The 17,726-nt window shown below is 40.6% G+C and overlaps 2 protein-coding genes across 2 annotated transcripts in view; one reads left to right on the top strand and one right to left on the bottom strand.

Moving 5' to 3' along the window:
• The window catches only part of GABARAPL2 (GABA type A receptor associated protein like 2), a 7,789-nt gene extending 1,027 nt beyond the window's left edge, over positions 1–6,762 (top strand). The window contains exons 2-4 of the mRNA XM_031555415.1: positions 252–307; positions 4,050–4,222; positions 6,199–6,762. Coding sequence (XP_031411275.1) covers positions 252–307; positions 4,050–4,222; positions 6,199–6,289 — 320 coding nt within the window. The 3' untranslated portion in view covers positions 6,290–6,762. The remainder of the gene's footprint in view (positions 1–251; positions 308–4,049; positions 4,223–6,198) is intronic.
• A 6,336-nt stretch (positions 6,763–13,098) lies between these two features.
• LOC109369705 (tRNA-specific adenosine deaminase 1-like) lies at positions 13,099–17,700 on the bottom strand. Its single transcript, XM_019619699.2, has 2 exons — positions 17,450–17,700; positions 13,099–13,586 (listed from the first exon to the last, which is right to left on the bottom strand). The coding sequence occupies exons 1-2, from the start codon at positions 17,698–17,700 to the stop codon at positions 13,454–13,456; spliced, it is 384 nt and encodes a 127-aa protein (XP_019475244.1). The 3' UTR covers positions 13,099–13,453.
• Positions 17,701–17,726: the final 26 nt, after the last annotated feature.

The raw sequence follows: 17,726 nt of genomic DNA, 5'->3' as shown, positions 1-17,726 counted from the left end.
CCGGGCCTCGCAGTCGTGCGCGCTGCGACGGGCTGCCCGCGCCGGCCTTGTGGTGCTGGGCGGACGGCCCCGCGGTTCTCGACGAAGGGCGGCGCGGCGGTGGAGAATGAGCTCGGTGGCCGGGGCTGCGTCACGGAAAGCACGACGGCAGCGGTGCCCGCTGGCTGCTGTGCCTGCGGTGCTGCTCGCTCTGTGTAGGACTCTGACTGCCCTGTTACTGTGCAGTGACTAACTGCGAGTTTTGTTCACAGAGCACAGATGCGTGGAGTCGGCAAAGATCCGCGCCAAATACCCTGACCGTGTCCCGGTGAGTAACCAGGCCAGCTTTGATCCAGAACTTAGAGGCAGAGGTGGATAAGCTGCCTGCATCCTGCCCTCTATTCTTTGACCGGATCCCACCAAGTAAATTCATTTTTCTTTTTGCCACTTTTGATGTTTTAAAGAGGGCCCAAAGATATGCAACTAGCCCAGTATTCCTTCCTCTGCCCTAATGTGCATTATCAGGCACAAAGCAAGAGTGCCTGACTTTCTGAACACTTACCACGCATGTCTATGGTTTATCAGTGTCCTGCTGATTGCTAAGAGCTATTATATCCCCGGCAAGACCTTGTAGAATCATAGAATGAGCTGGTTGAAAAGGACCACAATGATCATCAAGTTTCAACCCCCCCCGCTATGTGCAGGGTTGCCAACCAGCAGACGAGGCTGCCCAGAGCCACATCCAGCCTGGCCTTGAATGCCTGCAGGGATGGGGCATTCACAATCTCCTTGGGCAACCTGTTACAGTGCCTCACAACCCTCTGTGTGAAGAACATTTTAACAGCTAATTTAAACCTCCCTGTCACAATTTAAAACCATTCCCCCTTGTCCTATCACTATCTACCCTCATAAACAGCCGTTCCCCCTCCTGTTTATATGCTCCCTTCAAGTACTGGAAAGCCACAATGAGGTCTCCCCAGAGCCTTCTCTTCTCCAAGCTAAACAAGCCCAGTTCTCTCAACCTTTCTTCATTGGAGAGGTGCTCCAGCCCTCTCATCATCTTAGTGGTTCTCCTCTGGACTTGCTCCGAGAGCTCCACGTCCTTCCTATACTGGAGGCCCCAGTACAGTGCTTTCAGTGTCTTGAAGATACATTCTGTGCATGATTTCAAGAAAGAGGATAAGTTCTTTACATCTTGACAGTCCTCCTTCCTGACTAGATGAGGGAGGTGATTTTCTCATATGTATTCCATGCCTGTAACCAGCCCTACCTTGGTGAATCCATGTCATGCAGACCCAGTTGTTTGAAGAACCATTGCAAGTGGTGACTCCTTTCTGCAATAATACCAATCTGCCTGCTAAATAATGGATGGCTTCTTCACTCTGTAATCCCTTTTACCATGTTTCAGTCATGGAGGTGACCGTACTTAACACCCTAGTAACACTCTTAGTAACAGTTAGCAACATGTCCACACTTCCAACCTGCCTATTTATGAGTAAGATTTTCCATATCTCATCTGATGACGTTAGTTTCTATTAGTACCATTCCTATCTGACCTCTTGGTAACTTGCTAGCATACAGCACAACCCAGAGGAAAACCTCTAACCGCATTACCTTTCTCTGCTGCTGAATCAAACCTAGTTATGTCATCTCCAGATGTAGTCTGGCAAGCTGATCCTGTCCTTGCCATTCTCCACTTGGCTAACATAAAACATAGTCTGTAGCATACTAATAACAATGTACCTTCACAAGCATACATTTGTCCATTTCCAAGCTGTCTTTCAAGATGAAAAAGAGAGACATTGCAACTCACAGTGCATGTTAGAATTACATGGACAGCAACGGGGAACAACGTAATAGGAATTAAATCTCCAAGTGCATTGTGATGCTTTGTTTGAGCAGATAAATATTTTCTCTTGATGTTTCAGATTGAGCCACCTAACTTTTACAAAGTAGTTGGTGCCTATAACAATCAGAAAGATCAGTGCGATGGAATGGTGATACAGGAGGTGTAACAACAAAGGCACTAGTGTGATAGAAAGATGTTATAAGGGAAGGAAAAAAGGACTGCTCACCTGTCTCTGAAGATCTAAGCTCACAGGGGAAAACTTCACAAAGGAGGGATCTCTAACCAAAGATACTTCCTCAGTACCAGTCAGGCCTTCAATGAGGTCTAAGAGAGCTGCAGCCAGGCTCCACCCCTTCTGGTCCCACAGCTTAATTGCCTTCACCCAGGGCTGGCCGGGTCCTTTCCCCAAGTGCTCAGTCAGTGCTTCAGGCCATGACTCAACAGTTACCATACAGTATCAAATACCTTCTTTTTCATTTACCAAAGATGTTTTTTCAGACTTAATGCACGTTTCCTTCTTTTCAGGGTATAGTCTACATCCAGAGTGATGTAGGTCAAAGGGAATTCAGTTCTCAGCTGCTGTATACAGATATTTTAGGGGCTCAAGCATTATAAAATGTATTAAGATAACATACGAACAACCTGCCTTTGTCCCTTTAGGAATGAAATCGGAGTAGAAAGACATTCATGCTTCCTAAGCACTGCTGTTTTAAATTTGCCAGGGGATCAAGTGTTTGAAGGGTAAAAGGTATCTGTAAGTTTTACTGAAGCAGTTCACCAGTAGCCTTGACTTCCAGTTGTGAAGGTTTCTTCATTGTGAAGCTAAAATGTCTGGTGGATTATTGCAGTGTGGTTTTGTAAGTATCAGTTGTTAAGGCTTGAACATTCTGTTCAGGCTGTTCTTTGTGTTCTTTACAGTTCCCACATACTATAAGGGCCAGCTAGTTTACCCTCCTGTTTCTGTAGACTCAGTTGTAGAAAATAATAAGCTTCTCCAGACCATAGTATATTTTGTACGTTTATCTGAGCATTACCTATATGCTTTAGCAATGGCGAACGCAGATAAGCAGTGGAGATGTGGCAATTTCTTGTCAGCTCTGTTTCCCGTCATGCTATTTTTGTCCTTCAAGGACTACTCTATGTGGAGCAATGAGCATCAGGTCCTTTCTAGACATTATACTTGATTCTCCTGATACCTGTTGCTTTTTGCTTTATTTGTGAACACCTTACAATCTGTCCTTCCCATGGTCAGTTTCTTAATTTCCCTACATACGAGCAAAATACTCTGATGCACAAAGAAGAGACTAGCATCTGGTAAGACAACAAGAACAAGAACAAACCATATGCTTTAGAGTGCAGTTATGCATACTCAGAATAGCATGTTGAATTTTTTTCTGCTGTCTTGTGAAAAAATAAGTATATTATTGCAAACCTAAGTCAGTAGACATTCTGAAGTGGTGATTAGCATGGGTAGTTGTTTTTCAGAGTAGCAAACAAAAACTTGTTGATGCTATAAACACCATCATATTTAGGCATCTTTGTTTGGGTCCCATGTGCCTTCTTTTCCCAAACTCTCCCAGTATAAGCAAGAAATTGCCAAGTTCTTATGGCCAGGCTTTTTTTCCTCTTACAGTCTATATATCCCATCTGGCTCTTATTCGTATGTAGCTAAAACCTACATTTATTAGCATTGTTTCCCTGTCCTCCTGTTTCTTCATCCGACCAACTGAAGTAATCATGTCATCTATTGTTTCAGATACATAGATAGCTGGATTATCTATCAGTGTAAGTTTGGTGTGTCAGAGGCACACAGATAATATCACATAACAGCACATTTTTGGTATTTGGGTAGAGTGCTCAGCACTGGCAGACCAACTGGTACTCCATGGCACACTGAAGGCATGCTTCATTTTAATGTCATGGCTTAGAGCTTGGCAGAAACACCAACTGCCTAATTGGGAGGTCAGTAATCATTGCCAGATTGATTATACAAACCCAGACAGAAGGAATGTCAATTCAAAAGCAATGCTGCAATGGTAGAAATATGAGTGTGTGTCTATGGCAGGCTAGAACCTTGGGTTATGCAATTTACACTGCAACTCTAAGAATTTTGACTGTATTCAGATAGAGCATGGTTTCTTCAGCTCTTCACTGCTCCCTGGGGTATACCTCTGCTTCTGCTTGACAGTCCTGAAAAACCTCACTTTCACACATTTTACAGGTCATAGTGGAGAAGGTATCAGGATCTCAGATTGTTGATATTGACAAGAGGAAATACTTAGTTCCATCTGACATCACTGTGGCCCAGTTTATGTGGATCATCAGGAAGAGGATTCAGCTGCCCTCTGAGAAAGCAATATTCCTCTTTGTAGACAAGACTGTTCCACAGTCCAGGTAAGTAGCTGTTCACTTGGTATTCAGAACCATTTTAGGATGGCTGTACGTATCAGAAGAACAAAAAAAAAAAACCCTCCTGAGGATTAGCCAGCAATTTTAGGAGGCATTTGGTCACATTTTCATCTTCTTGTGATTATGACTTTTTTGGTCACACATATTGATAAATATCTAGTTCCTCAAGCTCAGCTAAAAGGTGAATGTAAAATACATTCTGATTATTTACATTGCAAGAAGGTAAACTGGAGTTATGACATCATAAATATCAGATAACTTCTCCATGTGGTAAAAAAAAGTTGTATGTTAAATGCTCAAAAGCCAACACTGTAAATTACTTAAAAAAAGCATTAACCTACTTCTGTCAGCTCACACAGAAACTTTGTTTTTTTTAATAGCTTTTTCCTATAAATACTAAATGCAAATTGACTAAAAGTGGAGTGGAGTAAGCATCAACGGTTGTCTGCTCCATACAGAAGAAAATATGATATTAGCAGCTACTACAGCAGCTTGCTATACAATCTATTTTAATAATATTTGAGGGAATAGAATGTGGCGTTACTTGGTTCAGAGGCAGTGTTACTCTTGTTAACACTTACCTGTGTAACAGCGCCTCCAGATAACCTGATCAGACTCAGGGAGAAATATTTTAATTCATGATACCTATGAGAATCATAGGAGCTGCGAGGACCACCTTTTCTTACTTTCTTTCTTCTAGGAGTATTAGGAGTGCCTTAGTCCCTTCTTCTCAATACTGTAGAACTGCTAGGAACAAACAGGAAAAGAAAAGAAAAGAAAAGAAGGGCATGTTGTATCTCATGCAATGATGATATCACAGCTCTGCTGAAAATAGGAGGGATTGAACCTTCAAGCTGATGTAAAAATAGTAACTTTTGTTAATAGGTAAAAATGTAACTGGTCAACAGTTTTGCCCCTTTTCTCCACCATAGGTACTGCTTGGACCACTAACTCTTAACATCCTTTTCATCCAGGTTATCTACTATTTATCAATTTCCATCAATTTCAAGTACTGTCTGCAACTCTCCCCAGCTCCTTTCCTTGTGCACTACCCCTTTCTCACAGGGAAAAAGCCATGAGTGTTTCCCCATCATTCACATTTAGTCTGTATCTTTCAGTTCACTGGCCTTTTCTCAGACACTCTTGGGAAGTTAGAAAAGATGATCTGAGGGAGCGTCTTTATGCAGCTGACTCACATCAGTCACTGTTTCATCTGTCATCCACAGACAGCTGAAGGAGTTGTGCCGGCCAAGTAATTGCTTGGGTTTGATTCTGTTTTCATAGTACAATCATCCCACAAAAGATTACTTAGATTGTGAAGGGCCACAAGCCTATCCTCATAAAATAAATGAGTAATTAAGTTCCACAGATGTTCAAAAAGTACTAGTTTCTAACTGGTTTGGAATTTTGGTAGCAGCACTATTTTATAGTCATCACTTCTTAGCAATATAGACAAAAAAGCTTTTTACTTCCCTAAACAACTGGACCTGAAAGAAACCGTCCAGAAAATACATTTGATGAATTTGAGACCATCAGAACAGTCAAGACTATAGCACATGGAGGGAGAAACAGGTTGTTTACTCAAGAAGCAAGGTTTCATTGTGGTTGCATTCAAAGAAGGTGCTGTCAGTCTTTTAATCTTGCTGTTAGTCATGGACTCAATAATGTGTGATTCAGAAACTGAAATACATCCAGTGACTAATTTTCAGTATAAGGAAGCACTTTGATAAACACATTTGTGATGTACAGAAGTAATAGAAATCTAACAAATGCTCCAGAGAGAGCACTGGACCATTTTGTGAGCACAGATGTCGAATGCTTTTTATATGTTCTTATTGTTTTATTCTAACTTACATACAAACTTAATGTTAGCTTTTATGAAGCCTTGTTTATGTGAGGTTGAATTACCATTTGCAATGGTCATCTTGCAAGAAAGCTGTTTCTCTTTCCCCCCCTTCAAGCTTAACTATGGGACAACTTTATGAGAAGGAGAAAGACGAAGACGGATTCTTATATGTTGCCTACAGTGGAGAGAACACATTTGGTTTCTGAATGGTGGATCTTGGCTACAATATCATCATGCTGTGTATCTTGTAAATAGCTGATCATTTTCTGTTCTGACATCCACAGAAGTTCCTTCTATATACATGCATTTGTAACTGGATCTATTTCCTAATATAGATAGGTCTTGTTTTATTAGACTGTTAAATTATGAAAAAAAGTTTTTTTGTGTTTTTTTCTCATGGCTATGAATTCCTAGAGCCTCATTCCTTTGGGAGATACATCTACAGATTGATTAAGTAATAAAGCTAAGTAGTTGGGCTTTTAAAACACGGAAAGAAGAATGCACATTTATTCTGTTTCGAGATGTTAAGTTCATGAAAAATAAAAGCACTGCATTAGTATTGGGAACACTGGAGTTGCTAGATTATCCTAAGCAGTAGCAAGATGTTGATCATGTTAAAACTGCAATAGTATGTACTTCTTTCTCACTTAACAAACAATAAAACTTCCTACCACAGACAGTTCTGTCATTTCTTTACCTTGGTCAGCAAATTGGATATCATATTTACTAGACAGTATACAACTGCTTACATTATTTACTATACGCTGTGCAGCTTCTCAGCATTTAGGATGCAGATAGTGATAGAAAGAGGGAAGAGAATCTATCTGTAGGATTTTAAATCTAATAGATTCAGAGCTATTACATCTAATCAGAAGAAAAGCCAGGCCTGTACACAAGTTATCAAGAGAGAAGTAAATATTGTGGGCTTTGAGAAGCTGGAGCTATGTGACAAAATCATAGCATATAAAGAAAGGGCACATTGAAGAAGGAATGATACTAATAGGGGACCAGAGAGCTAGAGAGCTGGAAGGAACAATTTGTACATTAGAGAGAGAAATAATTGGTAAGGTGTACATATTAAAACAGTTGCATTAGCGGCTCTTAAAAAAGAAAGAAAAAAAAAACAAAAAACCCACAACACACAGCAGTAATTATGCTAGGGGCATGAGCATGTAAACATACGTCTTTTCCAAGCCAAAAAAATTAGTAGGTATTTTAAGGATATTAGAGAATCAAGTATGTAAAAAAGCAGCTTTGCTCTTTTGAAATAGAGAACTAGAATTAGAGATGCTGCATGCAAGATAAAGACTTAAAATATCACTTCCTGTAGTCTATGAGCACTACTGCTAAAGCATAGCACAGCAAAAATAGAGGTTTTACCATCAAACTGTAACTATCTCTACTTAAAAGGCAGTTCAGTCAGAGGTTTGCTTCTATGAAACTGCAAAATCAAAAACAACAAAATCAAAAACAGTTACCAGCACAGTACTGGAGTTTATGCTCTGATAAGAAAGGACAGAACTAAATTGGAAAAGCAGCATTGCTTTTAACTTCATGAGTCAAAAAGGAGTCACTAACTCCAGTTTAGGTTCTTAATAAAATGTTTTAATTTTTATGCTAAATGGTGTAGAACTATACTTTTCTTTATGAAATGTTTCCAGACATAGGAAATGCATTGCTTTCCAAGTGTAAATCTTACTCATGCTGGACTCAAGTTCTCATAAAGCCACCTTATGCCTAGAATTATGTTTGGCTCTGCAGGTCCAAGAGGTACTGCATGAAGACTCCCCCCATGAAGAGACTGGAGCTTGTGAAATGTTGAAACCACACTGTTCTGGTGCTTGTTAGAATAACAGTGCTGCACGTGCTCACTGCACCTAAGAATGCGCTGTTGATTTTGGTAAACCTTTCATTATTTGAAATAGCACACAGTGTATAGCAGTACCTTAGTAAACATTCTTTCACTGTTTCTTCCATGGGTTCATTCCATCCCCCCTTCAATGGATTTTGTATACTGTTTTCTCTAAACAAAATTTTTGATTCAGAATTAAGTGGCTGCAGCTATGATCTGTAATACTCTTTTCTACTGAAACAAGAGGGTTGTTTCCTTTAAGCTGAAATTTCTCGGTTTATCTGTGGTAATAAGTAATAGTTTGCTAGCTGTTAACATGAGTAAAATTGTAACTTTGCCCTTAAAACTGCAGGAGAAAGCTGATTACTTGTGAGCGTGCAAATATAGAAATATATATAAAACAAGAAAAGATGAAGTCTTATTCCCAGTGTTACAACTTCTGGAATACCTTTCATAATCCTCTAAAAATCAACTAGCTACTCTTAACTTTTCTGTTTAGATTTAGGACCCCAGTTACACAAATAATGCCAGCAAATGCAGCGAGAAAAGCTTCTACAGCAGCAGCTTTACTTTGCAGCTGCCAGATGTACTTGAAATTGCAATAAAACAGATTTTAATTTTGAACCTCCCCTGTTGAGAGCAGTCTCTTACAAACCAGTTAAAAGCAACTTGTCTGGTACATCTGGATCCATACATATGATCTTGCCTTTCTGGTAATCCTTAAGGACTGAGAAGATACTTCTATTTATACACTGGACAAATGAAGTTGAATAAACATTTTACTATTCTTCCAGCAGCACTTCTATTTTTTTTCTTTCCCTATTTTTAAGCTTACATAAAACATCATCTTTGGTATAAACAAACCATCTAAATTCACTTAGTATGTGTATTTCCTCAAAACCTAGCTTGCTTCCCATCTGTAAACCATGAATGTTGCAATGCCCTTGTAAGAATATTATCGATTTCCAGGACTGCTGTGTTCTGAGAAAGAACAGTTAGACTGCTCGACTGCATTTGGTGGCCAGTTTTGCTCTAACACTTTTTCTCCCTCCTTATCAGTAGTAACTTTCCAGCAGTAAGCAGCTGTTTTCATACTTACGCCGCAAGCATTTCCTCCAGGTGCAGTTTCATAACCAGCTAATAGTATGTGATCAACAAAAGGAAGTATGGCTCTGGCACTTACTGGATTAATTGCAAAGCTGGCAATTCCTAGCAAAAACCCATTTTGCTTGGTTTGTTTCTCCACTAAGACAGTAATTTCAATCATTTTTCCATTTACTTTGAATGTATTCAAAACAGTAAGCACTCAAGCCAATGTGAGGTGAGCAACAAAAGTACACTTCAAAGATAAGAACTTTGCTTTTTCAAGGCAGAGGGATGCTACTATATAGTCTTGTGGAATTACAGTCTCAAATGAATAATAGTCTACTTTAGACCTGGCCAAACACTTGCTTACATTCTGCTCCTGACTTCCTTAAAAGTGAGTGAGCTGCCCATCCAGCCTTCCTACAATTTCTCCAACAGTGAATCTGTTGTAGGCATCCCACGCAAATTAAGAATTACAGTTTCTGGCTTTTGACAAATACAGATGATCGGTCCCTATACTGATTTGGAAAAGCCATGCATCTAACTAAGTAATACATTATGTAGAACATTTTACACATGCCATGGGACTCTGCCCTCTCAAGTTCTGCTATTCCCAATTGTTTGTTTTTCCTTATTAACTGTGAGCTGTGAGCATTCTTCTCCTTCCAACCTGCTCCTCTCCAGCAGTCTCTGCATTATACTGTCCTCCATACATCTTAACTACGTCTGTTTTTCAGTGCATCAGCTATTGCAGCGTGAAGTAGCAATAAAAGCTTGGAACATGTCAACTGCTATGTTCCAAGAGCAATTCTTTCAGAGATCTACAAGCAATGCTGGAAGTTTAGTATGCTACCTCTTCCAAAAGCAGAGCTTGTGATATCTCTACGCAGTTTTGTCTTCCAATTTTTAGAGCTGTTTCTCAGTTCTACCTACAGCGTTTCCTGACATTTTTTAATTAATCAGCTGCAGCATTTCAACACCTATTTTCAATCCCAGAAATGCTATCAAGCAGTGTATAAGATCCCCAGTACAAGAAAGACAGAGAGCTGTTGGAGAGGGTCCAGAGGAGGGCCACAAAGATGATCGGGGGCTGGAGCACCTCCCCTACGAAGACAGGCTGAAGGAGCTGGGCTTGTTCAGCCTGGAGAAAAGAAGGCTGCGGGGTGACCTCATTGCAGCCTTTCAGTACCTAAAGGGAGCCTACAAACACGAGAGGAATCAACTCTTTGAAAGGGTAGATAACTGCAGGACAAGGGGAAATGGTTTTAAGTTGAGGGAGGGAAGATTTAGGTTGGATGTCAGGGGGAAGCTCTTTACAGAGAGTGGTGAGGTGCTGGAACAGCTGCCCAGAGAGGCTGTGGATGCCCCATCCATCCCTGGAGGTGTTCAAGGCCAGCTTGGATGGGGTCCTGGGCAGCCTGGGCTGGTATTAAATGGGGAGATTGGTGGCCCTGCATGTGGCAGAGGGGTTGGAGATTCATGATCCTTGAGATCTCTTCCAACCCTGGACATTCTGTGATCCTGCAGACTTAGCCCAAGTCTTTTAAATGCTGCCTTGTCTTAGTTCTTTCCCTTCCTGAGTATTCATTGACTCACTGCAAGACTAAACATGTCCTTAACTTCACTCAGAAAACAAGATTTATGTTAGCGTTCAGCACCTCTAAAACTGCTTTTAAATTTCACAAGTATTAGAAATCAGCAGTCTACAGTTGATAAGTGCTTTACAAATGCATATGAAAACCTTACTTAGAGCAATTCTTTCTAATTGCAAGGCTCAAATTTTAGTAGAGTTAAAAGCATTGCATCACATAATTGCTCATCTGAAAGCTAGTCTGATGCCAGGAATACAGAAGAACTAACTTTGTTATAATGTGTTTATATAACACATTTCAATATTGCATCTGGATAAGAACTGAAAACATTCCAGTCCAGTCAGCAGGTTCACTAGGGACCTTGCTGATGATTAACTAAGGGAAACGAGTGATGCTAAGGAATAGTTTCTCCAAGACTTCAGAGAAAGACAGAGGTAAATTTCAAGTAGGAATTTACCGATTACCTCTTTAGTTACACTGCAGGACTCTGCCATGGGATTGCAATTTGCTCAGTTACGGTAACTGCTACACTTCTCAGCAGTTCATCCAGGGCCCATCTGCAGTGGCACTGGCCATCTTCCAGCCTCTAGTGACTAATACAAATCAACCATTCTGCATAATCTCCTGCCCTCTACAAACACAGAACAGCTCTCCTTTCACCAACTCAACCGGTCTTTCTGGATGTCAGGGCTGGACTTGAGAGGACAGGCTTGCATGCACATAATTTGTTAGTCCTTCAACAAAAAGGTAACTATGCTTATTTGAAAAGTCAACCCAAGTGTGAAGCAATATGATCTGCTGTAATCAGTTCTCTGGCTGCAACGTGATCTCTGCTACCCACTTTTCAATCCCATATGCAGCTCTGCAGGTTGACAGTAAAAGCTGTTTTGAGAACTGCTGTGCCCATTTTTCAAATTCAAAACAGTTAAAACACTAAAGAACAAAAAACACAAATAACAATTTTTAAGTTGTAGATTAACTACTTCTTTCACCCCGTCACTGCATTGTCCAAATATTTTAGGAATAATAAGTTAACAAGAGAAAAGGCACAGAAAGCATGCCCAGTAGCAGTTATGCAGTCCTGAACTTGCTCACAGAAGGCAGTAATTTGGACAAAGTTTGAGAATTACCCATTCTTCCTCCCCCAGGCAAGCAATGTGGGTTGTTCTACCATTCAGATGTTAGTTGTTAATAAAGCATAAAGGAAAAGATTGACAGAGACTTCTTGCTGTCCCCATCTTGGTTGGGCCTTTTAACAAACATTTACCAGGAAACACTGACATAAATCACTAATGCATTTCTGCTTTTAATGAAGTAAGTATCACTGGAGGAGGAAAAACAAAAAGCAAGAACAATCCATGCTTGGAACACTGAAGTGTATGTAAATGTTTGCCTGGAATTGCACAGGATTAGGAAGTGTCTTTCCTGTCCACAGAAGCACAACAGATGAAGGATACGTGGTATAGTACTGAAATCATGAGACAGAATACCATAAGCAGTATTATTTGACAGTTTTATGCCCAGCACTCTTTTGCTTAGAATCACAGAATCACAAGGTTGGAAACGACCTGTAAGATCATCCAGTCCAACCGTCTTCTCACTACCACTGCTACCACAAGCACTAAACAGACTCAAAGAATCACAAAACTGTAGGGGTTGGAAGGGACCTCTAGAGATCATCGAGACCAACCCCCCTGCCAAAGCAGGTTCCCTACACCAGGTCGCACAGGTAGGCGTCCAGGCGAGATTTGAATATCTCCAGAGAAGGAGACTCCACAACCTCCCTGGGCAGCCTGTTCCAGTGCTCCGTCACCTCACCGTAAAGAAGTTCTTACGCACATTCGTGTGAAACTTCCTGTGCTGCAGCTGATGTCCGTTTCCCCTTGTCCTGTCTCCACGGACAGATCTCGCAGCTCCTCGTCCAGACGCCTCTTGAACACTTTCAGGGACAGCGACTCCACCACCTCTCTGGGCAGCCATTCCAGTGCCTGACTACTCTATGAGCAAAAAAGTTCTTCCTCGTGTCTAACCTAAACCTCCTCTTGTACAACTTGCGGCCGTTTCCCCAGGTCCTGTTCGTTGCCTGGGAGAAGATGCCAAACCCCTCTTCATCCCAACCTCCCTTCAGGAAGTTGTAGAGTGCAATGAGGTCTCCTCTGAGCCTCCTCTTCTCCAGACTAAACAGTCCCAGCTCCCTCAGCCGCTCCTCATAAGACCTGTGCTCCAGACCCCTCACCTGCTTCTGCTCTGGGTCCTTGTCACAACAGTAGTAGCTGAGTAGCTGTGCTGAATACGAAGGACTTCCAGAGGAAGACCCTTGAAAACTACTACTTCCAGTTAGGAGCAACGGGCCTGGAGGGAGACAGAAAATTCTTCCACACAAGGAAAGCCAAGTGTTATAAAAATACGACTTACTATACATTGGGTTGTCCCAGCATCACAAGAACAACCTCAGTGTTATGAAGAGTAGAAGAAAAACAAGCACTGAAGTTTCACAGCAGCAGCCTGTTCCATAGCACTGCTTCAATTTTAGTTAATGTTACTTCCATTACAGTGGACTCTGATAGATTATATCAAGAAACAGATAGCACATCATTGCTTCCTTTGTTTTGAATTGTTTCATGCAGCTCAGAATTAAGTATGCAACAATCCTTTCCTATATTTAAATAAAAAGGAGGCTTCAGATCAATCAAAATAATAAGTTCTCTAAATTGCTTTCCTTTTCACTTCTGTCTTCTGATGGCATAAGAACTAGAGGACATTTTTTGCATCCCTCAATCAGCAGAGGTGTCTGCTGTGTTCCACGCCTTATTGCTGGATTTACACAGCTGCTTTTGTTCTCATGTGAAGAGCAGGTATTCCTGGGCATTCTTGATCCAGCCCAGCAGTGCCTGGCTACGTAGTGCCTTCCAGGCTTCTTGATAATTTAATGCAGCTTCCTTGTAGTCGAAGTAGGTTTCCAGAGTCTTCATCCTAACAGAAAACAGAGAGCAATGACAATTCTTATACAACTTTTTTAGATATATTGCCACAAAATGAAAAAAGCAACCAAACATGTAAGAACACAATAACGTCCTATGAGCTTTTCCATGCCACTAAATGAAATTCTCTTGTTCTTCTAGGGAGACCTGGAGAGGCCCAGGCCTTTAGGAAACCAATGTTTTCAGACACTGTCAGGATTCTCATACAAGAAAAAACAAATTCTCTGCCATGCTTCATACACATTCTTCAGCAACAGAAGGATCAGTGTCTTTGTGACAATGTATTACAGAGAACTTTCACGGTAATAAAAAATGATGCAAAGTAGAAAAGGCAGATAGAGATGGGTGCTTTAAATTGGACAGAAGTAGATTTATTTTGCTAGAATGGCTGTAATTGCTGGTTGGCAGGGAAGGGGATAGGGAAGAAGAGTCTTCCAACACAAAATAATGGGAAAGAGCGAGATTAAAGTTAAATACACACACACACACACACACACACTCATCTTCTTAAAGCGTAAGAGACTCAGTTTCGGTGCTCTGCTCCCCTTCCTCATGTAGCATCCACTCCCTGCAATCTCAGCTGAACCACTAGTTGCTCTGCTGAATGCATCAATTTTCAGAAGACAGAATTACAAGTTCATGATATCTGATCACTAGTGAGAAAAGAGAACACAAACACCCCTAAAACAGTTTCATCAAGACTTCTTTCATTTCCTTGCACTTCTTCCCCAGCCTCTTCTCCCTTTGCTGAATGGCATCAGCTGCATGAGACAAAACGTTTATAAATTCAACCCAATATGAAGGGGATATCATGGGCAACACGACCTTCCTCAAGAAGGAGGAGCCAAACTGCTATAAGGAAGCCTAATGCTTCCTTGGTCTGCGGACCACTGCACTAGGCTCCGGAAAAAGCTTTCATGCTTAAAGGCACCACAGCCACCACCACCACCCAAAATACCAGCAGACTGACCAGAAACTATAATTCAGCCTTTCAGCCTTCTGCTTTAACAGTGTGACATGCACAGCAAACCATGATATATTATCTATCCTAAAGACCTTAGGGCTGGAAGATGGAAGGCTATGAACCTGCCTATGTGCCACTGCTGAACATAGGAGACATACAGAATCATAGAATGATTTGGGTTGGAAGAGACCATCTAAGTTACAGTCCCCTTCCACTAGACCAGGCTGCCCATGGCCCCATCCAGTCTGGCTGTGAACATTTCCAGGGATGGGGCATCCACAACTTCTCTTCTATGCACTCTGACAAACCTGCCTGCACAAATTGTGCTTTAAGAGCATCACTGAAGAGGTAAAAGACCTGCAATTATCTGCATAAGCAGTGTTCAGGAAACAACACAGGACTGTGGACCTTAACCAGCTCCGATCAAGAGTTAGGTATATGCTTATACTCAAGGATGATGACTGATGCATTCTTTGGGAAGAAAATATTATACTACCGCACTTCCTATACTTAAAGTACTTCTAAGATGTTTAAGATTTTGATGCTGTCCTTCACTGTAAAATCAACCAATGACTTGTATTTGTCCTTTACTCTAGAATAGCTAGTGTCAGATGTTGTCTACATCTTCAAAACAGTTACTTGTACATCCTAGGATGGTCAAAGATCAAAAAAGAATTACAGTACACAGATTTTTGAGCTAACTTAATCTTGGTAAAGGTGAAACACCTATTTTCCTTGGATTTACTGTAGATGCTGATGCATACAGACATATACACACGTACATATGCATGTACACATTTTACCATCAGTTGCTAAACCAAGAGAAAGATTGATGCCTACCTCATTTCCCTGAATGCTGCTTTGTTGTATTTTTTTTTTTTCCTGAATCTGTTGACAACTAAATGGTTCTTCTGTGCACATCCACAGTCTGATCCAATTTAACTAAAACACATAAGGAATTTGTCTAACTTAATTATTCCAACTGACCTCCTTCATGAAAATATTACAGTAGAAAGTAAAACTGAGTTGCTCCTCATGACACACTCTGACCACATTTTTCCATACTCATTATCAAAGGAATGATAACATGAAAGTGATGCAGCAGGTGAGATGTAACCAATAAGAGAACTGAATGAGGCAGCAGCCTGGCTGCAGAAGCTTAGAAAACAAACAAAAAAAAAAACAAGTGAGATGGATTTATATACCAGTAATTTCAAACATTCTGCCTTGAGCAGGCTCTCAGCTTGTTCTAATTTAACACTGCCCATGCTGATCCTCAGAAGAGATGTGAAGAATCAAAGAGAGAGGGACAAAAAAAGCAGGAGAAGCAGATTTACACATAGGAAAAAAGAAAACAAAAGATCATCATAATCACTACATTAGTTCACTGCAAAGCTTTAACTGCCCCAGTATCTTAGCAGTGAACAACAGTAAATTAGAGAAGAGTTAAAGGAAGTCCTGGAAAAAAAAAGACAACTGGACAAGCTGACTGGTGAGCTAGCACCTCTACTGTACAAATTGAGTTTGTGCAGCCTAAAAATGATGCCACATCTGCAAGTCATCTGGACTTTGTCAGAAGACAAGACAGAAAAATAATAAAGGACAAAAATGTCAAAGGAAATTACAAAACCACTGAACTCAAGAAGAGGCCTGAGGTGAAGTGACTTTATGTAAGGAGCACGTGATCAGCACAAGGAGTCAACTACTTAACAGTGAATCAGTTCATGCTATGTTCTACAGAAAACAGTGATTTAAGCCACAAGCAACTCCTTCACAAAAGAGAGTGATAATTTTAAACAGAATTAAGAAGAAAGCGTGCCTCTCCATACAGCATCAATTAAAACCATTTCAACAACATGGCTCATGTTGACATCAAAGCTTTTAAATAAAGACACAGAAGATAACTGCAATCTTTAATTCACAAAACTTAAAACCAAGTAAAACCTAATAATTAAAGATTGAGGGTGTACTTAGTATGGCTGAGTTCAACTTACCTAATGTCTTAGCGCCAATGAAAGGAAGAGATGGCCTATCTCCCCTGCTCCTAACCACACATAACTTCTATTTTTATTTATTTTGCATGGGTTCTTTTATTTGCTCCAGCTTTATCTCATCTCACTAGCTCTTGCTCCATCACACGCTTTGATGAACAAAGATTTTAGCATACATTTTACTAAAAAATGTTATTCAAACTCTTATTATGAAGGAGAAAGAGATGGCATCTAATATAATTGCTTAAACATCAGTGAGATATCAATAATCACAGAACCATTTGAGGAGAGAGGCTTTGAATCCCATGCTGAAGGTAAGTGGTAGCAGCTCACCTTTTCAGAAAATCCTACTTCCTTCCTCTCACCTCCCTCTTTGCTCCCCCTCTCCCAGTTTCTCACTGACATTGGACAAGATTGCTTCAACTCAAGGGAAAAAAAATTCTGCCAAGGTAACAGATTGAAAAGGCTTACAGGGGGGTCCAGAAAACAGCACATCTAGAGAATGACAGACAAGGCTCTGTGATTAGAAAAAGAATGTATCAGTTCAAAAACAGTAAGCCTTTACACCAAAACTACCTGCAACTTCTTTTCTCTCATTAATACATGAGCTGCTTATTCAACAAGGTAATTAAAAAAAAAAAAAGACTTCCTAACCCATCAGGGATATGACATATTATTCAAGTCACAAATTTTAACAGTAGAGTTATCTCAGGTGACACTGATTGGCAGAGTCTGGTATCAGCAGTGTCCCTGAACCTCATGAAGATAACGTATCCCTACACCCACCTGGCATAGTGAACCTGCTTTGGCAGGGGGGTTGGACTCGATCTCTGGAGGTCCCTTCCAACCCCTATGATTCTGTGATTATCACTCTTAAAGATATTCTGAGAATGTATTTACCGGAGAGTGTCTGGTAAGTTTTCCTTTGAAATGCTTGTCACCAGCTTTTGGAATTCATGGAACAGTTCCACTTTACAGATCTTTGATCTGATGGGAAAAAAATGCAACAACAAGAAGATAATAAGAAATGCACTTTCACTTATTAGTTCCTTAAATGTCAGCCCTGTCAGGGCAAAATACCTCTGCCCAATGCTAAAATGAGCTGCACATATAACAGCTGAATCCCCCACCCTTAACTCTTCCCAACCCATCTGAGCTGCCCAGTAGTTTTTTTTTT

This window comes from Meleagris gallopavo, chromosome 13 (genome assembly GCF_000146605.3).
Source record: "Meleagris gallopavo isolate NT-WF06-2002-E0010 breed Aviagen turkey brand Nicholas breeding stock chromosome 13, Turkey_5.1, whole genome shotgun sequence".
Lineage (NCBI taxonomy): Eukaryota > Metazoa > Chordata > Aves > Galliformes > Phasianidae > Meleagris > Meleagris gallopavo.
This window is presented reverse-complemented; position numbering and strand designations above follow the sequence as displayed.